The sequence below is a fragment of the Dermacentor andersoni genome, chromosome 1, assembly GCF_023375885.2.
Source record: "Dermacentor andersoni chromosome 1, qqDerAnde1_hic_scaffold, whole genome shotgun sequence".
Classification (NCBI taxonomy): Eukaryota; Metazoa; Arthropoda; class Arachnida; order Ixodida; family Ixodidae; genus Dermacentor; species Dermacentor andersoni.
In genome coordinates this window covers 244,430,738-244,454,287 of record NC_092814.1, presented here as the reverse complement: position 1 = coordinate 244,454,287, position 23,550 = coordinate 244,430,738, and the positions used below count along the sequence as shown (strand labels likewise).

Genomic DNA, 23,550 nt, shown 5'->3' with positions numbered 1-23,550 from the left:
TCCAGGACTTCACTCGGGAGAGACGGTTGACGGCGAAACGTTGTGTTAAGTGAAAGTACGTATAGTGCTAGTGATTGGAGCAAGAGACAAAACAGAGTTCGTGTATGGGTCACGTTGTTTCCGCGTTTTGTCTTACTGACCAAGACAGTAAAAAAAAAATTTAGTATGCAATGTAGGGTATGAAATTCCGGACAAAAGATACGCAACTTCGACACCTTTTCGATTCGATATACTTCAGGCCTTTAAGCTTGCCAGTGGCCACCTGCATGCAGCTATGCCTCTGACCATGACACAACGGTGAAGCTGCTTGCAGAAAATCCGCTGGTCTAAATGTATACGAAAGGGCATGCAGAAACCCAATTAGAGTAACATTCATCGTTGTGTCTGATTAACGCTGTGCTTAAAACAGTAATAGTGCTGAATCTTTTCTTTAGTATTATTGGCATAGTCAAAAGGAGATGTTGGCGCACAAATACGGTGCCTGGGCAACTCCTTGTACCATCAACATGTGTTACAATGACGCATAAAATTGCGCATAGTTTTTGTATAGCAACAAGGGAATGATTCTTTGTATATATTCACCCTTACCTTGCGCTCTGCAAGGGGAAACAAGAAGTCGTTCAATACCTCTCTTCGCTTTTCTTTTCTTTTTATTTACTCGTAGTTTCTATTGTAAGGTGGATGGATTTCTGGGAAACTGGACAGCTGCCTACACTGCTCGTGCAATGTTCAAGTAGTCACAGGCAATACATTTCGTATATGTGCAAATTTCTTTCACAAAACACAAATTCGCTGATAATACATTAAAGTAAACGCGTTCTTGTTTGGTTTCTTCTAGAGTGTGCCCTAAAATAAAAACAGGTACAATTCTCATTTATGTGAACTAAATTGGAAAATAAGGCCCCTAGTTAGTAAGATAAACTTTCTCTTCGTGTTTTTCTTTCATTTTTCAGCCTAAGCGTATTCTGGCCTTGGCTAATCAACAAATATCGAGGAATTATGCTTTGTGAGAGCAGTAACAATGTATACTTTCTGTGTACTTTTGTACACAACGTCTGTGTACTTTCCACCCACGCACACAAGCACTCAGGCCTTCGTTCGGTTTGACTGTCATTGTAGTTGTCATTGGTGTTTATGCGACAACATTGTGCTCTCCCTTTCTTTTTCGCCGCCTTTGCGTCACGCTCCGCATTTACTGCTGCCGACCGCTGAAGCAGGGTGCGTGGTATTATTATTTTGGGTTCCTCCACGCTGGTGGGCGGGTCATAGTGCCGCACACTACGGGTGCCCAAACGACCAATCAGAGCGTGCGGCCTTTCGAAGGGAATGAAACGCCTCGTCCCGCCATGGCACCCTGGCATTTTTCATTCGAACGAGAAGCGTTGTCCCGATTACGTAATCCTTGTGCGGTGGCTTGACCTGAGTGCACTGCTGGGGCGTGAAGACGCAGCTAACCGGGGTGGTCCCGCGACCGGCACTTTAGTTCAATTATTACCTTGTTGTCTTGCTGGAGCGCATTCTGCCATTGCCGTTTTGATGCAGACGAATGTCCCCTCTTTCTATATCATTCATCTCGCGTCGAGATTTTTCTAGAAGCATCGCAAGAGAGGGGGAGGGGTTAGAAGGGATGGGACAGGGGGGCGCTCGAGACCTGCTTCGATCTCGCGCAGACTCAGCCATGGTATAGGCACGGTGTCCTGTGTCTACTACCCGGTATATAGCTTCTCGAATTTCGTGCATTGTTTCGTCTGAAGTAACATTAGTATCATCGCCCTCATGGCGCCCTTGCTGGTGAACGGAACACGACTGTCGTTTCCTCTTGTCTAGCTGCGTCACCAATGGCCACCAAGGTGAAAAGAACGGAACGGTGCGAGCGGAAATCGACGGTCACTATAGCGCGTCTACAAACGAACAAAAGGGGAAAAGAGATGGCGGGAAAAAAATTGGGTGCCTCTTAGTCACATCGCTTTTTTTCCCTTTCTCACTGCTGGAAAAGTTCGGTTTAAAAAGCCAGATTTATTTTATGTAACCCGTAAATGTATGTCGAACAATGCTTGACAGCAGCGCTGTTGACAATTGAAGTACCTGTCTGGTCTGCTTGTTTGCCTGTGTGCAATACCCCACCAACTAGCCCAAATAAATCTGTTCGTACAATGAGCAAGGCGTCGTTAGGCGTCGATAAGTCGGAATGAGCAATATTGTTGAATTATTAAATCAACCAAAACAGACTTCTCATACCGGACATCAAGGCGTCACAAGCCCCGGAAATGGGTCGACGCTTCGCAAGAACCACACCGCTTTCACAGCAAACATTTTGAATTATTAACTCGGTGCGTACAAACCTAAGTTCTGTCGATATCTGTGAACAGGCCTCCAACACTCTGTTACGTGTGTTTAGCTTTGCCCAAAGTTCGTAAAGCGCAACGTAAAACTAACATCATACAGATACCTCCAACCAGCCTCCAATGAACTGTATAATCACGCTCCTCGCATCATTTCTGTTTTTTCACCAACCTCGCTTTTCTGATGTGTGAATAAATGAAACAATAATGTAAATAAGTGTGTTCTGTTTTACTTGTTATACAACTCCCTCTACAACATCGCGCTCGTAAACACTGCGCCTTGGCTCCGCGGAATTGTTTCGCGCGCCAGTAAACGCACGGGGAGGGGTGCTTTGTTGCTCTTCTGCACGCTATATGCGTCGCAACAATGCGTTCGAATGTTGCGAGACAAGTGTAGCTGCGCTAAGGGCACTCTGATAAAGACGAAGAGTGAGGGTGTTATGATGGACCGCCAAAAAAAGTGGCGGCGGGACCGGCCGTCTCCCCAGCAAGTATACCTCTCCGCACGCTCTGGTGTGCGAGGGAAAGCAACCGCGACAGGAGGGGGGGGTCGCCGGCGCCGCCGGCGGTGCCAAGGCCATGGTTAAGCGGCCACACCAGCGGCGCGGCACTCTTCCGCTGCGTCCGCTGCGCTCGCGGAGCGTGCTCCTCGCACCACGTGACACGCAGCTTGCTGTTTCGCTTCCCGCTGCGACCACGTGACCGCGTCTCTGTGGCAACGGCACGCCTAGTCACCGGCTGCGCCTGTGCAGCAGCCGGCGAAGGAAAATTCCGCTTCTAGGCGTTTCTCTCTCGGAGGGCGGATTCGATGCGAGGATCGATTTTCCGCCAGTACGGAAGTAGACGCGCTTAAAAGACAGTCGCCGCTGCGTGTCGGTCGTCACTTGTTCGCTCCTCCGGCTCAGCACTCTCCAGTCTCTGGAAGGTCAGCTGCGTTCGGCTACCAAGCCATCCTCGTACGCGATCACTGCAACATTAGCCACTGCTGCTGCTGTCGCTGCTCCAATCTCTCCTAAAGCTCCTGCCCACCGCACGGTAGGTGCCGCTTTCGGTCCAGTTCTCCATCGAGAGATGCGTGTTCGCGCGCGCTCAACCCCGTGCCGGCGGCCACTGCGACGCGGCGCCTGCTTCGAGAGCCGTTCGAAATTTTTCAGCGCCTGCTGCTGCTACAGCACGCAGTATTGGTAAACAAGGAGAGCGTAATGCGGCTTCCCTGCAAGCCATGTTCCACCACTACCCCCCCTCGAATGGCTCCAATCGATCGTTCTCACCGATAACCTATAAGCGGGTTAAAAGCGAGAACGTTCGAGTGCCTGTCTCGATCATCGTTTTTCAATCCAGTTGGAAAATCGGGATGGGGTATTTATGTTGTCATTGGTTTGTCTACTTTTGATGTGCCAATCTGGCACTTCTTTAACTTGATTGGCGCCTGGAGGGGAGCCATTCTCTAATCGGTAGGCACTAAACCAACAGAAAAATATTTTTGGACATAATTTTGTCGAGTGACCCGTTGCATAGAAGCACATTGGCACATGTTTAAATAAAAATAAAATAAAAGGCTTTAGTATCGGTGTGAATTGGAGGCTGCCTTGCGTTTAAACCCTGCTAAATAACAATTCGTTCCTCCGAAGTAGCAGCAATTAAATCAGTTTCAAAGGTTATGTGAAATATCCGAATTTAGCGTGCATCCATATACTAAAACGTTATGTAGTAATTCGCGGAACGTCAGCAAAATTTGGGTCCAGCACTTCTCTAATAGCTCAAGCCGGCAGCCGCGATCAACAAGCACAGCACACACTTCAAAGGACGATATAGATAGCAAAAACACGACTCGGGGAAGGGCTGTTTGTTTACCCTGCGCGCCTCCATCTGGCTCTGTGCGGTTACTATTTCTGCGCCAGTAATGCGGACCGGCGCATGCTTCCTTTTCTTTTCCTAAGCTCTTCTGGCATATCCCGAATAACCGGCTCGTTTTCGTAAATTATTCTGCCAGCGTCAGTGCGATGCATACCTCGCATCGGCTTTCTCTTTTTGTCTTTCAAAATGTCCGCGTCCCAGGGCTGCCCGCACGAGCAGCGAGGCCGCCATCATGGCGGCTTTCTAAACCCGTAGGAAGCCCTTCCCTCTCCTCTTTTCCGCCATAGCTGCTGCTAGAACTGCTTACTCAGGCTCACCGACACCCCATGCATAATATGTGGACGTACTGTACGTTAGTGCATTAGCGGTTTCTTGTTTGTTTTAGTGCCTATCTTGATTCAATTCTTAGCTAATGTGCCATCCTTACTTTTGCATCTTGCTAGTGGTGAGAAAAATTCAAGCAAGTCGTGAGTGATAACATGTCTTTCTCATGGGAGCCTGCAGCCCTGTAAATGGTGCATGTTCCCCTTCTGGGAGCGTTCTCCGGGGCCTCATTGTTTCACTATTCGTGGTCCGGCCGCCACATTGCTGCGCCCGCGCGGGACACGGTAACAGATTTGCCCAGGAACTTCAATGCAACCGCATGAAGTCGCATGCATGGGCGCCGAATGACCCAAGTCTTGGCCAATATCCAGTGCATGTCGTCCCGAGCGCATAATGCACTGCACCGTGCACTGTATTACGCTCCAGAGTGAATTGAATTTGGCAAAGGAGGCACCGAAACGCTCCATCCCCAGAAGTGGAAATGAGAAATGCTGCATTCGTTCCTGGCAGTTGTCTGTCACTAGCAATCGATCAGCGTTCAGTCGTGCAGGCTGTATCCCCAGTGCTCGAAACTGCCCGTTTTAGGCAGTGGGCTGTGAGCTGCCTCACAACACTGTGAGCAGTTTGACAGTGCATCGCTGTATATTTACTGCATCTGTCGAGAGTCTGGAGAGTGGCTTAGTGTCGCGAAATCGCGTCTTTTTGGTCTCGCATGTGGCACGCAGCTGTCACGTTCACTGCAGCATGTCTCTCGTTGCCGATCTGGGCAGCGTTTCGAGCCTCTCTGAACCTTGTTTGTCCATTTTTCGTCATTTAGCGCTGCGATGCTGAAGTTCTCTTCTCTGTTTCAGCCCGCTTCGGGTGGTGCCAGTAGCTTAGGCACTGGTCAGTGTCGACCTGAAAGCCTCAGGCGCACGCGGATACATGTACCGCCTCAGTTCCGGCTGTGTCGAGAATGGTGTTGTGTGCCACCGGGGGTTACGTACAATGAGCCCTGTGTACGAGTTTCAACCAGAAGATGCAAGCTTGTTTCGTGATGAGAACGTTATCATACCCTCCATGGTGGGTTGCTGCAGTGCTTTTAGGCGGGGAAACGGGATTGATTGGTCTGCAACGGTGGGTGGTAATCGCGGTCATGCCGCAAGCGCTGACAGAGAAACTTAATAATTTATTAGGGATGGCCCCTCAGGCGATAATTGGGTAAGAGAGGGAAGGGCAGCGTAGCCACTGAAAAAGAAAATTCCGGCTATATCACTCTTTCAGACGAACATTTCATTCCCAGTCAGAGGCAACATTTTTGATTATGTCAAATTTTAGTGAGAGTATGCCAAATCACATTATTCCATAAAATATTTCACTACTTCTTTTCCCCGTGACACTCGTTGCCTGAACAGGGTCATGTCTGTACAAGCCTGTAAATAGAAACTGACATGCGTAGGCTCAACCTAAGGGATTGCGCGCTAATGGCACGATTATACACCAGTCTCCACAAGAAGCAAGCATTGCAACAACCGTAATGCCGTGACAAGCTTCCAACTTCTGGTGTTCTCATCTTTCTAATATGGCGTTGTACTAATTTATGTAAGTACGTAATTTCTCGAGCGGTTAGCAAGTGTTTAGCGCACGCATCGTGCCAGTCGCATTTACAGTGCCGCAAGTGACTCAAGAAAGCAACTCGCATCAATCAGTCGGCATGGTGCTAATTGTCAAGTTACTCGCTTTGTGCGCACAGCATAATGCGTCGTGCCCTGAAGCGCCGCCATCTGCTGTTGGATGCGAGCGCTGCTTTCTTATTCAGACTTGTGCAGTTAGGCAATGTCGCCAGCTGTCATCACGTTATTAGTATGTTGTTAAACCTAGATTCTTCGGTTGTGATTGAAGCGTTTATTTTCGTTGATTGGTTGATATCACTCGACAAATATCATCCTTGAATCGGCACTAGTATTCGAAAGCATTAGCCAGTCTCGCCACTCGGCGTCATTGTTTGAGAATGGTTAGTGTATCCTCTTGAAAAAATGATTACTTGCTCTGGTGTTTGTTGTCACAACTCTTTAGGCGCTGCAAGTGTGCCGATTTTGGACGTTTTCTTCTTTAAGATTTCGCGTAACCTCATGAATGCCATCTTGTTGAGAAGGGTCATTCTTAATTCAAAAGTGAATGTAGCGTTCTTTAATTATATATAACGACTGGTGCAACAAGATAGCCTGAACATTGAGGTTATGCGGAACCACATTCTTGTTAGCAGCATATTCGAACTGTTTCTACGCCTTAGGTATAACGGCCGGACGGCCTTTGTTCCACGTCGCACCATGTACTGCCATTCAGCTAAGCACAACGGAGGTTGCATTCACCGAGCACCCAGTGCAGTTGTTTCTTACATCAAATAACTGTGCCTCAACGAGGAGTTACACAAAACCGTAACTTTGGTTTTATTCTGTCTAACCACAGCTTGAATAAATGAAATACGTCATGGCATTTTCATGATTCGTGAAGGTGAAATAACATTTACCGTTATAAAGGAAAACAACTCGTAGTAATGTTGCCGTGTCAGTACGGTACTGAGCAATTTCGCACGTTGCTTGTGTGTATGACTATGCTTTAGTCACTCCTCATTGGGCGCAGTCTGTTTTATGTAAAAAAATATTTTCCTAACAAAAAATGAAATGTTTGTGAAGTGTGCTACTAACCATGAAACTGACCAACTGCTTTTGTGCTCCATTCGTATCATTGTAAGCACTGGCGTCCCTCGACTGACAGTGAGCAACACATCTTGGTGAGAGTTGTCGGGTCAGAAACAGCTTCAATAGTTTCAAATTCTGGCGCAGTGAGACACTTCTGAATTTTCATACTGACAATTTTTTTAAATAACCCGGTCGACTAAAAAGATTATCTGAACGCACGTTCGATTAAAATAGATTGAATTTCCTGGCCTCATCACTTGTAGTTCGGGTCAAATGCGCTGAAGTACTGTAGAGTTAACCACAGCCCAACAGCCCTGTGCTACAGAAATTTGCAACAATAGTTTTTGCAAGCAGTAAGCCAACTACAGTCGCCCTGAAACTGAGCGGCACTGTTCCTTTTGGACCAAAAAGTACCAAGTACCTCCCATGGGTCTGTGTCAATAGGACACGCTTTGTCCTGCCACGGGGTTTGGTCATGTATTGAAATACGCACTTGGACAATTGCTCTAGGTTAATGTATTAAGTCAGTGATACTACCAAGTGTAGTTGAGCTTTTTTTATTAAATGATGAAACATATATTAAAGAATATATTCCCTGTGGACTCATCGCCTGCAGCGCTTACTGTATACACGTGAATAAATTAAAAAAGTACATAACAGTCTCATTGGGTGCTGTCTATTAAGACTGTATTCTTGGCTGTAGCTACCTAAGTGCGGTAAAAAATCGTACTGCGTAGTCAAGCATATTCATTCTCGCCAAAGCCAGGCGTTATGAATGGTGCCTATGCCGGGGTGCTCTCTAGAAATGTAGCCTTCGCAAGTTCCCGGATAACGATAGTATCGAAAGTGCACTCCTGCTCAGTCAAAACTTTGAACGCTTTTCAGTGGAAGCTGTCTACTGCAGGATGTCAGCACGAATTGTGCCTACATGATAGTCGTCCACAGTCCAAACTGCGAGGTATTTAGTACCGAGATTTTTCTCGCGCATTGAGCATTATAAAATAATTAAAAGCGCAATTTTAAGTTTTCTGCCATTGTCTTCGGTACGAGTGTGTGTCGTAACACGTGCAAGTTTCAATTTGCAAATAAAATATTTGACGCCTCGAGGCTGTACTGCCAGGGAAGATGGGTCTCTGGTGTTAGAGGCTCGGGGTATGTGCCAACGCTTCGGCAAGTGAATTTTCTTCGTCAAGCAAAGCCCATTTCTCGCAGCGGTGCTCGCGAAAATTGGGCGAACAGTAGAAACAATAGCGCGTTGTATACAGAACAAAAACAACAAAAAGTTTGTTACGGTCCGAGGCATAAATAATCCAACGTGTAAGCGTTCTGTGTTGAATTGCCTGCCGCCGTAACCTCTTGCTTGACATAAAGCTGATTCATCCACGGAAACCCTGTGCCCTGTATTATTGCAAGCAAGAACCGTCGGTTTCGTTTTCAAGACGACCGTTCGATGCTTGCAGTGCAAAATGCTACACATTTTGGTCCCTTCATTTATGCTGTGCGCTGAACAGTTTCACTCGCTTTCCTGCACTTACACAAAAACGTACGACAAAACAATCCAAAAATGGTAGTCAAAGGAACACAGACACGATCATTGTGGAAAGCCAGTTTTTTATTATTTTTATTATTTCTATCTAGAGTAGGAAATTGCAATATGACTAATCGTTGTGAGCACATTTTTCATTACTTTTAGCACTGGTATCATATTTTGTTTAGCTTTTAAGAACATATGTTTCCGTTGAGACCGCACGCCGTCTCTTGTTGAATCAAATACAGTGGTGACCTGAGCAAAATGATGCTTCTTCAACGTAATGTTTTGCAGTTGTCACCCACTAACACCATTCCCATTATGTACAACTCTCACATCGTATTTCAAAAAGCCTAAGTTCCTGGCAAGGACTTCATGAGCACAGTTATTGTGCGTAATGGCAGCACTGACACGCATACGCACTTAATGATTACGTAATAAGACCAATTCAGCTGATGCTCTGCGTGAAGTTCAACTCCTGAAAAGTTCTCGTTTTTGGGTACTGCTGTCTTCTCGTCTGGCAGCCTTTTACCGGCAGGTTGCCTCGACTCCTCGATACCAGAAGGCCAAGCTAGTTGATAAGGTTGTTAAACTTGCTAAAGGCCTTGCTAAATTCCAACTAACGTTCGCTTATAAGCCTAGTCGTACCTTGTCAGGCTTTGATTCAGTGTATTCTATGAGTCGGTGTGTTCGTCGCGGAAGGCTGCGACGTCGTTGGCAGGCGATGATAGCCGTAGGAAATATTTCAGGATCTTAAGTAATCGCTTAGTGTTAAGCCGTTACGATATGAAACGCTGCATTACTTGCGAACGAGAACATAAATATGCATGCTTTTTATGAGTGCTGCCTCTGGGTTTTGCCCAACGACATACATACATCGACCTTTCTGACAAAATAGAAAGAATAAAGAGAGGAAACTGAACACGAAAGAAACTTATCTTGGTAAAAGTATGGCGCACGGCCAATTATGTCCGGCATTTTCAACAGTGCACTGAACAGACGTCTTCCGTAAGGCACCACTTCATATCCTGGTTACGTTCCTGGCGTTAGAAATACTGTTATGTTGCTCCTGACGTCATTTCCATGCAACCCAACGGGCTGTGCTGTTACGCACAAGCACATATGACACGGCATGAGTTCTTCATTAGATCCGCCTGAAATGGCGTCTTGGCTTCCTCAGCATTTCTTAGCGAAAAAAAAAACGAATGATGAAATGCACAAGCATATTGCCGCTTTCCGTCTAGACTTCTTTCCCTGCGCCTTTGTAACTGTAATTGAGATAAATCCATCCGAGAACCCTCAATTGATCTGGCTAGAAAGACAAAATGAACACTGTTGTCTTCAAGACCGCGTTAAGTATGCGCTAAAAGATGGCCGTTGTTTCTTGTGTTAATTAACCAGTTATGTCATTCCCCATGAAGCAACAAAAGTTTAATTGTGCACGCGAAACGAAAGACGTTCTAAAACAGCAAATAGTCTCAACACGAAGTGGAAGGCTACCTTATTCCATCCTACATATCATTTAAGGGAGCCTGAAACGACGTGAAAGCACTGGAGCAAGCTTAATCTCCATCGGCTTAAATCTCAGCATTTTAGTCACTGCAACGACGCTACTGAAATTGGTTTCCAAGATGTCGCTCTACACATGGTTTCTATGTAACCAGTACCCCTACTGAAGGGGATCTTGAGATAAGTGACATTATTTCGAAGGTCCTGTTGTGTAAATAGGATCGTCGCACTCGCGTGAAACCGACTATCGGTAGCTGTGAAATTCAAACATGCCTAAAAGAAAAGCTGTCTGAAAACTGACTACACAAACGCTTAATAGGATGCTCTCCTCTTTGCGAAAACGCTTCCTCATTCAGTAAGTCTTCCTACACCCTCAAGTAAGCTACACGACACATTTTGGAGAACAGTTCAGCGCAGATGCGCACCATGGCAACGGCCAGTAGAAGGTGCCACCAAACACAGCATATTCAAAGCATTGTTTAGTATTCAGATAACGCGCCTCTGCGGTGCTTTGGAAAGTGCCCGCACTACGAAAGCGTTCGTCTGAATTATTTGAAAGCGCTTTATTTCACGCTATTTAAGTTTCTAATTGAATATTCCCACAAGTATGGTGTCTTTTTTTTCTTAAGGTGGACGCCTTACAAGAATTAGTTCATTTCTTATATTTTCGCCAGAATACCTGCAACTACATGTGTCTCAGCTAAAGCTTGGTTCTAGCTGCATAGGAAACCCTGTGTCGTTAGGAGTCATGTACTTCAAAGAACGGTTGCTCATCAATACCTCACACAGCACACGGAGGCGCTGACTGTTAACATGGGTGACAACTGCATACTCACTGCATCAGGTACAATGTAAAGCAGATATACACTGATAGAATCCACGTGGACAATTTGCTTTCGCAAGGTTACTCATACATAAGTTCGTTTGCCGGAAGCCAGATGGTCAGAAACGATAGAAAACAAAGCGCTAGGTACAATAACATTCGTATTACATTGAAAACACTCTTGAACGTCACTGGTGTGCGCCATCCAAGTCATCGACCTCAAGTGGATCATTTCAAGTGGACAATGTGGTATGTCAAAACTTTGAGCAAGTCGCGCATCTCTTCAGGGAGCTTTCCTGTAAATGTAGCAAGGTTTATGTAACCTGCAGCCATAACGCATGCTGCTCTGTCGCACTATCATTACAGGGTTCATAATATTTTCGACAGAACCGATCGCGCAGTGATTATCGCGTGCGTGAGTAAAGCACAAGTTCCATTCCTGTCATTCACTCCCGGCATTGCAAGCGTGACTCGACAAGCCTTCCGTTACGGAGGCAAACCATTCGAGGTTCCTTAATAGACGCTCTCTGCGGGGAGCTGCGCTGCAATAGGAATGAAACTTGCGCTCGGCACCCGGCATTCCCATTACTGTCGACGGACTGGCCGCAGCTGGACAACCTCTCTGCTGGCTGTCTTATTAGCTCGTTTGCACGTTGTCGGCACTTATGTGATCGAGTGAATAACGCGCGCGTCACACGGCGTTGTTGTGTCGCGAAACTTTTGAGCTTATCTGTGTTTTCGCATGCTACTGCGGTGGGTCTGCAGACAGTAATGCACGATTTTGAGCGATACACCGGACTGACGCGCCAAGTTTCTGCAGGGCGGCATTTGCGATCCTGCGCAGAGGCAGCTGACACCGTGACCCAAGTTGCATGCAGCGAGTTCGCCGTATGCGTGCACCAAATCGAGGAGTCGACACGCGATATACACTTATGCCACCTTTGGTAAAAATAGCGATGGTATTTAGAATCGCGTCACTTGGGGTAAAGTTGCTTGGGTGCTGTCAGTCTAACGTGCTGAAGTAGTGCCGCGTGTGAAAGACTTTTGTGCGAATGTTCTCCAACGGCGCTAATAAGCAATGCATATATAAAACGCATTATGCCACATTTTGCCCTTAATTATTAACGTTAAGCTTTTTTTCCACGTTATAGAGTTTTTTTTTTTTTTTTCACCGTAATTGCGGCTCTTAAAGAAGGAAGACATGCGTGGAGCCGTTTTGCTTTGCTTCCTTTGCAACTGAACATCTCCCAACTTTACCTGGCCTAAACCATGTACATTTAGACGATTGCATGATAATTGTCCAATTATCTGTTTAGCCGCACGAAGCTTAGCGAAATGCAGTAGTGTGACCCCCTTTTAATAGGGCTTTCACCATTTCACTCAATAAATTTGCGAACTAGCCCTAGGGTAGGTAACATCGAACAGTATGCGAAATCTCTACTTTCGTTTGTTATGTGGTGCCTTCGTGCCAGCTTTAACACGCAAGCGGATGTCAGCTCAGCCTTTTAGGATCTGTACCTGTGTCTAATGCAACGCAGTATAGAGCAGGTGTGAAATCCCACTGCATTGTCTCTCTTACAGTGTACTCTGCACCCATTTCGTATTCAGTAAGCTACCTATGCAGTCTTCGTCTGGTTAATTTAATATCTTATGCATACATGCACTAAATTTACCGGCCTGTTGTCTTGCACAAGTATCAGCCATTCTTCCATGTACGCTCAACAGACAGAAATGGGGCAGTTTATTTTACAGCAGACGTAACAATGCCACGAGTGGCAAACGATCACTCGTGAAAAACGCGGTGCCTTCACGCCTGCTCGATACCTGCGAAGTCACTTGCTGAATTGTGCGACAGTCTCGTCGAAGCGGGAGCTGCGCCTCTTGCCACGGTGTCCTTTAGAAATCGGCCAGAGTAGTACGTGGATAGCCGAGGCACCGGGCCCCCTCCATCTTCGACGAGCGTGCAGCTAGCCGCAGCGTGCGACTGGTGGACCTGGGGACGGTCACTAACGCGTTGTCTGTGTCCGTGTGGAGCAGATTGCGCATCCAAGATGGTGAAAGTGGAGATCGACAGCCCGATGGTGCGCTACTCGGCGGACCTGATTGAGGCCGACTACGTGTACTCGATGTCCGAGGCCAAGGTCGAGGGCAACGTGTGCCGCGTGCGGCCGCGCGACGTCCGCATGACGTTTCGCACCAAGAGGCGCGTGCCCCGACTGGGTGTCATGCTGGTCGGCATGGGAGGCAACAACGGCACCACCGTGGTGGCCGCCACGCTGGCCAACAAGCTGGGCCTGTCCTGGAGAACCAAGGACAAAGTCCAGGTAAGCGGCCGCGCCCTGCTAGCGAGGTGCAGGCGCTTGAGCACGAGCAAGGAGGCAGAACCCGTGGCAAAGGGACCGCCGTCACAAGGGCACATATAAACTCATTTTAGTAAAATGTGTTCGCGAAGGCATCAAGTGAAGCATCCTACAAAGGCTGCGATGCGATGGCACCGTCAGTATAGAAACATTTAGCTGCTCTTCGGGAACGCTTTCGCCCCTCCCCCCTTTAGTAAGTTTTACCGCAACAAATTTATCACGCACACTCTGCTTCCAGATCACACTTATTTAAATGGATTGAATTACCTTTAATTGGTGCTTGTGAAATTTCTTAGTTAGGCTCTTTTGACAAGAGTACTTTTATAACGCAGGAGAGTTGCAACCCAGATGACATCAAATGCTAAAGCAGATTAAATGTTTAAGCACTGTACTGCTACCGTTTTCACCCTGCGACGCGTCTAATCCAAGGCGCTCAATTCCCAAACTGTTGAACGCATAAGTCGTTAGCGCCTGGGAAATAATAGCGCTATAGCAGTACGACACATGGTCGTTTTAGCGTACCGTGTGCGCATACGAATTGTATGCGCACCGAGGGTCTGACCATGGTGTACAAACAGGATAACTGTATGCTGAAACGTTAACATTCGCTTTAAGAGAAAAAAGCGTAGCGCACGCGGTCTAAAAAAAACTTGGAACAGGACGGAATCACTTGACATTCCGATAGCAACAGAAGTGCTTAAAAATGAAATTCTACATGGTTTCTACGTGCTGAAAGCGCGATCTGATACGGCCACTGCGAACCTGCGACCTCGAGCGTAGCAGCGCAACACCATAGTCACTATAGGCTACCGCGGTAGGTGACGAAAGGGGTCCGAAGGTTGAATTCAGTCGTTTTCTTGGTGTTGAGGTGGCATAGATTGGGAACAAAGATTGGCGATAGCATAGGACTGCATGCTCTCGCGAAACGTATACTGTCAGATTAGCAGGCGGCTTGTCTGAGGCCATCGTGTATCGTAGATATAGTTACCATCGTTCGTAACAAGGTTGTCTTTTTGCAGCCTATGCCAATGCTCTTCGTGGATCACGCGCCAGTTCAATGCTACGGTTTTTTTTTTTTTTCTTCAAATCAACGTATCCTCATTTCCAGCATGCCAATTACTACGGGTCCATCACGCAAACTTCTACCGTCAGCTTGGGGACTGGGCCCCAGGGAGATGTGTGTGTGCCGATGAAGGACCTGCTGCCCATGGTGAACCCTAACGATGTAGTCTTTGACGGCTGGGACATATCGAGCCTAAACATGGCCGAGGCCATGCGCAGGGCCCGGGTGCTAGACGTGCAGCTTCAAGATCAGTTGGCGCCCCACATGGAGAAGATACGGCCTCGGCCGGGTATCTTCGACCTAGCCTTCGTTGCCGCCAACCAGGAGGACCGCGCCGACAACGTAATACCAGGTACGAAATACACAGGTATTTGCTCTAATGCGTTCATAAGCCACTACGAGTCGGCATTTTCTAAAATAAACTAAGCTAGTTCAGTTCTTTCATATAAAGTATGAATTACTTCTTCCGCTTGTTGTGGCACAGCGGAAAAACAACTAACAACAGAAATATAAATTATACCTTAAGATGATGCTAACGCACCACATTTACTTGCTGTTCTTCTGTAAAGCAGGCAACAAACAGCAACAACTGGAACGCATCCGGGCTGACATCCGCGAGTTCGTTGCCTCGAGCAAAGTGGACAAGGTGATCGTACTCTGGACAGCCAACACGGAACGCTATTGTGACCTCACTGATGGCGTCCACGACACGGCTGCAAGACTTCTTGACGCCATCGAAAATAGCCACCCTGAAATCTCTCCGTCGACAATCTTCGCTGTAGCCGCAGTGCTCGAAGGCGTAAGGCTCCCCGCCTCTTACGTGTTTACTGAACGTCTTAGAAGTGTAATATTTATAGACAGTGGGAAATAGAGAATTTGCCGGAAGGTAACAAACAAGGGAAGGAAGAGGGGGGGGGGGGGGGGGGGAGGGTGATGTCTTGAAGACGTAGTTGTTGAGGATGCTAAAATTCAAAATAATTCAATTACGAAGTGTCGAAACCAAGATATGATTATTAGGCACGCCGTGGTGGGGGACTGCTGATTAATTTTGACCACCTGGTGTTCTTTAACGGCACTCAATGCACGGTACACGGGCGTTTTTGCATTCTGCCCCCCCCCCCCCCCCCATCGAAATGCAGCCACCGTGGCCAGGATTTGACCCTGCGACCTCGGGCTTAGCAGCGCAACGCCAAATCCACTACGCCACCACGGCGGGTAATTCAAAATATTAAGGTTACGAATAATTTCTATAACAATAGTGCCAACCACGGCGCTGAATAGTGTGAATACCACGTTGACAAAGGCCTCACAGTAATTATGGCTCGTCATATTGGTGCTTCCGTAGTGTCGAACGGAGGCCACACTGCTTACATCAGTGACCATGCGAACGAGTATTACCAGCACGGCCATGCAAGTGCTCTACGAACATAAGGGATCGCGCAATAATTAAAACTGAAAATGTCAGCTAATGCTCTATACAAATATAACTTCTACAAAAGTCGCGTCACTGCATCGTTCGTTGGCTTTCTTTCACCACTTTTGGGACAACAGCGAACATGAGTTCACATTCCCAATTTTGTAGTACCCATTTTTCTCGGGTTTTTGTGGGAAACATCCACTCAGTCGGTAATTACCAGTTCACATGCCTCAGTGGAGCGCATAGCTTCAACGCGCACATCAACGCGACACGGCCCTTGCTCCTAGGGCGAGCCACGTTGCCGCCAGTAAGCCTGGTGTTTCCGTTTTTCGGCCCTTGCAGTGCACCTACATCAACGGGTCCCCCCAGAACACCTTCGTGCCGGGACTTCTGGAGCTGGCCAGGCAGCGCCAGGTCTTCTTGGCTGGTGATGACTTCAAGTCTGGCCAGACAAAGCTCAAGTCGGTGCTCGTGGACTTCCTCGTGTCGGCCGGCATCAAGCCAGTCTCCATCGTCAGCTACAACCACCTAGGCAACAACGACGGCAAAAACTTGTCGGCTCCCGCCCAATTCCGTTCCAAGGAAATCAGCAAAAGCAACGTTGTTGACGACATGGTTAACAGCAACTCCATCCTCTACGCTCCGGGAGAGAAGCCGGATCACTGTGTAAGTAGTGCATAGTTGCAGCAGACCCCTCTACCCCATGCCTGGCTTAATTCGTGCGCAGCGCGCTGCACTTTACAGATGTAGCTCACTGTGCTCGACATGTACTACGCACCCGCCGTGGTTGCTTAGTGGCTATGGTGTTGGGCTGCTAAGCACGAGGTTGCGGCATCGAATCCCGGCCACGGCGGCAGCATTTTGATGTGGTCCAAAAGCGAAAACACCCGTGTACTTAGATTTAGGTGCATGTTAAAGAACCCTAGGTGGTCCAAATTTTCCGAGTCCGCCACTGTGGCATGCCTCATAATCAGATCGTGGTTTTGGCACGTAAAACCTCATAATTTAATTTTAATGTACTACGCTGGAAGGCGTTACTTTCCCCACAACCCGTGCTACTACGCGGCTCTCAAAGCCCTTCTAAAATTTATAAGTGCAAAGTATCAAATATCCGATGCTTTTTCGGGCATGGAGGCCGGCAAGCGTCGGCCGGCGTATTTGCGGCGTCTCCAAAAACAACGGGACCAAAGGTCACACTCGCTTAGCGCCAAAGTCTGCCCATCCCAGATACCGGCGCTGGAAATGGCTCGCAAAGCAAGAGGCACGCACATTACAGATACCATGGCCTCCGATACGAGGCAGTGCGCAGGTAACGGCGCGCGTGATCTCGGAAGCCATGTACTCAACAATCAAACCTTTTGCTGCACTTTGAATATCGTAGGACATTTTTATAAAATGAATACGAGTGTTTTCCTGCACTTAACTAGTTGCATGTAGTTACTAGTAATCAATTACATTCTTTGCTAGTTTTCTAATTAAGCGACTACATAATTTATCGGTAACGCTCATTATAATTCAATTGCTTTTTTCCGGTGACCAATTATTAAATGTAACCAGATTCTTTATTTACGCGACACGCTGTAACAGGCGACGCAGGTTCGAGCGCTTGAATTGGTTGGGCACTATACAGATTATTTCAGTGAACAGTTAATTTGTTTTTAATTGCCTGTGGCAGATATCACAATTCTAGCTCATGAGCTGGTCTACTCGAAGAGGTGGACATTACTTGCAAAAAAAATTGAAATTCATAATCATCTAACTAACAAAAATCCACCAATTAGGTTTTTAACTAATTACCTGATTGTACGTATTGCCATTTACAAATCCTTGCAGGTGATATAATGCATATTCACTTGAAAGGAATTGTGTGGAGGACACCATTTACGTGATATGCGCCTTCAAACGTGCGGTGCAAATGCGCTGTCGTTCCACTTACTTTTTTAACAAAACGTCGTTTTATGCATTAAATCGCTAATGTAACTGGAAAGCCAATGCACTTCTTCACAAAATTCAGGAATTAATATCTCGCAACTGGTGTCACCCTGAGAATTCGGATCCGCCTTGCGAACTCTCTGGCTAGAATGTGTAAATTGCCATGTGTGCCATAAGGCAATTAGTTGGAAACGTAATTGCTAGATTTTTGTTAATTAGTCGATTATGCATTTCAACTTTTTTCTGCAACTAATGTCCACCTCTTCGAATAGACCAGCTCACGGACTAGAATATTGCTATCTGCACAGGCAGTTCAAAAAAAAAAATTTTTTTAAAGTGTTCGCTGAAACACCCGACATACAATAGAACGCCCGCTGTCGTAACACGCAGCAGACTCTCGGATGCGCGTACACAGAGAGGCAGGTCTCGCTCAGTATTTGTTTCCTCCACATAAGATGTTGGCCGACGATTCGAAGCGGCTTTGCTATGGCTCGATAGCTACGCCCACTTCGGATGTTGGTGCCATGCAAATCACCTGCGGGCGATTTTTTCAGTTCTCCATTGGCGCTCCGGGGATCGCATTCTCAAGAGTGCCAGTAACAACGAAGTGCTGCACTTAGCAGAGGACACAGGCGCGAGTTTCGTGGCATTAAATAACCACTTGTTTGTACGTCACAACACCGCCCTTCTCTGCAGCACACACATTGAGCAACCTTTCAGTGTCGTTGCTGATTCCCTCAAATAAAAACGAGGGAAGATGACCAACAAATTTTTTTGAAATGCAGTAGTTAGTGAATATAAACAATTTGTGAAGGGCTCCAGAGCAGAGGGCGCACTGAAAGAGCCAGGCCAGCTCGTTCAGTTTGCTCTTTGTGCAATCTCAGTAAAGGTTGAGAGGAAAGTAACATAAATGTAATCGTTTACATTTAATGGTAATTGCTCTGTTACTTTTATGGGGCAGTAATTGATCACTGTAATTAATTACAGTTTTGACTGAAGCAATTGTAATGGCTAACTTTTTTTTAGGTAGCGTGTACAAGTAACAAGTCTGGTTTTTTGTTGTGCAACATATACCTAAAAGCTGCCGGCAGGATATTGAACGTTCACTTTGTCCACGCCCACCGATGTCGAAAATGCATCTGAGTTTGTTCCTTATCGTTCAGGTTTTATATTCCCTGTTATAGTCTAAATATTCTGACCACTGACGACGTGGTCTAGTCTGCCGGATGTTTAGTGCGCTACTGTTTTATGTAAGGCACATGCGTTGTCGTACTATTCTCCAGCCTGCACATATTCCATTTTTATTTATTTACTTATTTTAATTAGCCCGGCTATTCATTACTCACTATCCTCTTTGCTTTTTGCCTTTCTTTCTCTAGAGCAGGCAGGCATCTCCTGGTGGCAGTTAAAAATAATAGTAATATTGTTTGAACTTACAAAACCGACATCTTGCCACCAGGCTCGTTAAAGGGTGTTGGAAGCTGGGAGCCTGACCGTGCACCCTTTCGTTGTGCAAATTGAAGAAATAAAATTGCTCCTCGAAAGCAACTTACGGCGACAAATAGCAGTTCATAAGATTTTACGGTAGCATAGTACTTGGCGCGATTTTGGTACGCCTTCGTATACCTCACAGACAAGTTTATTTGTATCCTGGTTCTACATTTGTATCCTGGTTCTACATTTGTATCCTGGTTCTACATTGAGGCGTCGCTAGTTTTCAGTTCGGGATGCACGTAATAATAATCAGCGTATTACGTGCTGCATGCATTGTGTCAGCATTTTAGTACGTGAATACGTGGTGGTTGACGTGGTGAGTGACCTCTCTATATTCCCGATTGCGTCACAGGTGGTCATCAAGTACGTGCCATACGTGGGCGACAGCAAGCGTGCCATGGACGAATACACGAGCGAGATAATGATGGGCGGCCATAACACCATTGTGGTGCACAACACGTGCGAGGACTCGTTGCTGGCAGCGCCGCTCATTATCGATCTGTTCGTTCTGGCTGAGCTGTGCGAGCGCATCGAGTTCAGCGTGGCCGGCAGCAAGTTCCAGGGCTTCCACAGCGTGCTCTCTCTGCTGTCGTACCTCTGCAAAGCGCCCGCCGTGCCTCCCGGCGCGCCCGTGGTGAACGCGCTCTTCAAGCAGCGCTGCTGCATCGTCAACGTGCTGCGTGCCTGCATAGGCCTGGCGCCCTGCCATTTCATGGATCTCGAATTCAAGGCCAGTGACGCGTCCGTCTGGGAGCGCTCCAAGAGCGCCCTGGTGCCCGAGGAGTCCGGCTCCAAGAAGCAAGCCCGCTCGCCGCACGAGGTGCGCACCATCGCCTGAGCAGCCACTCTGCTCGTCGCGGCCCGAAGCCACCGCCGGCCGCAGATCTCACGCGAAGAACTGTTTTCGGGCAACTGCTGTCCCCGAAAAGCTGACACCGTCTTGGCGGGCGCGAGCCGCTGTTCACTTGCCTTCTACGCAGGACGCTAATGTCGGATCAAAAACGCCAGTGAATGGATTGCTCGTAGGGCTCTCAAAGCGCTACGTACAAATTTCTCGTCCTGCAATGCACAATTGTCACAGATCGAATCGTTCTGGCAAGGTAGCAATATTGCGATGAAATTTGAAATCGCTTTCTGATCGTTGTTTCGTCAAACTATAACTTCAGTAGCAAACCGAGACTAGGTGGCTGACGTTTAAAGTGCTTTCACGAGAATAACAGGTATTGCCCTGTTTTGGACCAAAGGCTGCCTCTGTACACTAGTTTCAATGTTTTTGACGGCGCCTGCTATGATCACTGTCGTCAGGACTAGTAAGTACATAAGCTTCTCACATTTCCGCCTCCCGTCAAATACATGCGCGCGCGCACACACGCATACAAAACACATGAACACACTGGATTCTCTCCTGACTTTCTGAACATTCTTATGCGTAGTCACCCTCAGCCATGCTTTAGTGCAACTGAGGGATCGGAGCGCTCTAGGCAGCCGAGTTCCAGCGTGCGAGTACTGAACTACTTCCTTCGTAGATAGAGCTGCGCTTGAAATTTGCGCCATTTCTTCTCTTTCGCGTTCTTTTTTTTTTTTTCGTGCACGTGTCGTGAGGAAAGTACTCAACTTGTTCTTTTGAAGCCCTTGCTTATTATAACTGTCTTCGCGCCTCCCTATAGCACTATAGTGGCAGCTTATTTTTAAAAATAGCTCGGTAGTTTTCATCCATGTATTTTCGTGCGTAAATAGATGAGTGGACACGCCACGTGTTATTGCTGTATACTATTCGGGATGAGTTACGCGCCTGAGAAAAGTGTGCATTCGCACACAGTGATGGGAACTACGCATTTCGCTTGAGCGATGCGCAATGCGAGGGTCCGTGTGTGACTGATCTCTGTGTGGATGACAGGGTTTGGCAGTGAGCGAATCCATTGCGCTTGTGCGTATGCATTGCGAACAACAAATGGAACAGCTCTCTGCGGTGAAAGAAATGGAGCGGCTTTTCCAGCTCGTTTTTGTACCTGTGCACACCTGCACATGGGTGGGTATCGCGCTTTATCAATAGACAACTTTTTTAAATGAACACGTTTTGTTTGTGATGTTGAAGCGCGTTCATTTGCGTGTGTGCCGTATTCTCAGCAACAAAGACAGCTGTCTGTAGCCACAGGAAATGTGACGCTTGCGTCTCGTTTTACACTTGCGGTCGCATTCGAGCACACCTGCCAGCTGCAAATTTTTTTGCAGTTCAACCATACTCCACGTGCTCTTATCTGGTCACGTCACTTATGCGCGTTTTTTTTTTTTTCCCCTACTATTATTAGATTTTTCGTTCATACACGCTGTGTGGTCTCTTGCTGGACTGAGGAGCTTTCTGGCAATGAGAAACGCAGCATTTTGTACCGCCGGACTCGAAGCTCGGCAATACATGGAATTTGCGAGCTGTGGCTTGCAAGCTCGCGTCCCGTCATCGCAGCGTTCTCAAACTCGGTCGCTCGCACCGAAGGCCTCCTCAAGACCAACACCTCGCTCCTCTGAGAGTCGGACACTGTTACAGTTGCAATTTCTGGACAGTATCGTCCTGAGATCGTCACTGTAACTGCCGTGTCGTTGAACTCGGCGCATGTGCATGAGAAACCTCTCAAGCCGCGGACGTTTTAATAAGGCTTTTCTTCCTGTGAATGAATCGACTGTATTGTATTCTGTCTTAGCGTTGCTTTTGCGCGCTTTATATGTCATGTCTACCAGACGGTTTCAGTCAAGGCCAATGTTCCTTGGAGTGTAATGCGCGAAAGCGCGACCCTCTTCAGACTAAAAATAAGTTGTTTTAGGAAACTGTCTTCAGTCGTTTGTGCGCACCCTGGTTGTGGTAACTATGTGACTTGAAGAATGTTTAGGACAAATCATGTCCGCACTGTTGGTAACACCACAATGCGTGATTTCAAATTTTCCACCCGTACAATACTGCTGGCTACGCCGAATGTTTTCAGGGGCGTGATATTTGTTTCAACCTGGGAGTGTTTTCATACCACCTAACTGTAACGTGTTATACCGAGTGAGCAAGCTAGCTGAACCCGTTTCATGTCTGTCATGGGTCCATTGTGTTCCTGTTTGTACAGTATACAATATTGTCTTAAATAAAGTACAACGTTAAGACATCAACTGCCTGCTCTTATCAGCGGTGTATTTTGGGAGTGGGGCCAGAGCAGGGACTTCTTGCCCTGGCACAGTTCTAAACAAAAAAAGTGGCTGCTTAGCGGTGCCTCAACTTTTGCTGTTTTGCTGCACATCTGAAAGAGTTCATTTTATAGAGGAAAAAAAATATATCCTATTATTCAGCACGAAAAAAAAAAAGATACCGTTAAACTATTACAGAAATCGTAAAGAAAAGCAATTGGTAGCATTAAAGCGACCTTGAAACTATTTTGATGATTTTGTACAAACCGTGCTGAGTCTTTCTGATCACTAATTGGCGCATCTAAGTGCTCCGCGTAAAGAGTGTAATTTACAAGGTTTTAAAAACGTACATCGCTACCGATCGCAGCACTCCACTCGGTTGAGTTTTCAGCCTCCCCTGACAAGGTGACGCGAGATGACCATATGACTACAGTAGGGCGAGCTATCTGACTGGCTGCCCAGAGCGCGTCATCGATAACTTTCCAAACCGTATGGCGAACAAATGTTGTTCGTAATAGTTGCAATATTAGTTAATTTGTTTCTGTAAAGAAGGAAGTAACAGAAAGAATGCACAGTGGCCCCACTTTATCACTACACTCAAAACTTCCGACACACAGCAAGTGTCGTCTGCTTGTGTTACAACGTGCTCTGTGTTGACAAGAGCTCCGTGGTAAGTGTTGGTCTCGATCTTTCTTTTCGTGTGCACCATGGTTCGCCCTTGTTACGCTGTGGGCTGCAAACGTAGCGACTGGCAATATGTCAAGATGCGACATCGTGTCCCTCTGCAAGGCAGCAGACGACCAGAGTGACTGCAGCGCATCGGACTGTCGGTATCCGATCGGCGCCGGATTTGCGCGATTGCGGCAGCCACTTCACGCCGGAGGATTACTGCGTGATTACTAGTAGAGGCTTTTAGCTTGTACGCTATTCCGGTAAACGGGAGCGGTTTGGGCGGATTACCGGATGGTCGGGGCGTAAACGTGAGCGGCCGGAGCGGTGAAGCCGCCTGGTGTTGTAGAGCTCAACCAGACAAACGCAGAGCTAAAACTGCAGTAACT

The 23,550-nt window shown here is 47.1% G+C and overlaps 1 protein-coding gene across 3 annotated transcripts; it reads left to right on the top strand.

The window, feature by feature from the left end:
- The first annotated feature begins 3,147 nt into the window (after positions 1-3,147).
- On the top strand, positions 3,148-22,477 carry Inos (Inositol-3-phosphate synthase). 3 transcript variants are annotated; one of them, XM_055063590.2, is made up of 6 exons: positions 3,148-3,377; positions 13,102-13,388; positions 14,533-14,839; positions 15,057-15,286; positions 16,247-16,570; positions 19,683-22,477. In XM_055063590.2, the coding sequence occupies exons 2-6, from the start codon at positions 13,116-13,118 to the stop codon at positions 20,166-20,168; spliced, it is 1,620 nt and encodes a 539-aa protein (XP_054919565.1). In that variant the 5' UTR covers positions 3,148-3,377; positions 13,102-13,115; the 3' UTR covers positions 20,169-22,477. The 3 variants fall into 3 exon arrangements, with proteins under 3 accessions (XP_054919565.1, XP_054919564.1, XP_050052036.1); XM_055063589.2 differs by having other exon boundaries at positions 5,375-13,388; XM_050196079.3 differs by having other exon boundaries at positions 3,151-3,377; positions 5,375-13,388; positions 15,060-15,286.
- The last annotated feature ends 1,073 nt before the right edge of the window (positions 22,478-23,550 follow it).

Excerpts from the sequence above, each read along its gene's own strand:
- Inos (XM_055063590.2), top strand. The coding sequence starts at position 13,116 with ATGGTGAAAGTGGAGATCGACAGCCCGATGGTGCGCTACTCGGCGGAC. Across the intron at positions 14,840-15,056 it reads CGCCGACAACGTAATACCAG|CAGGCAACAAACAGCAACAA; the intron begins GTACGAAATACA and ends TCTTCTGTAAAG. Across the intron at positions 15,287-16,246 it reads TAGCCGCAGTGCTCGAAGGC|TGCACCTACATCAACGGGTC; the intron begins GTAAGGCTCCCC and ends CGGCCCTTGCAG.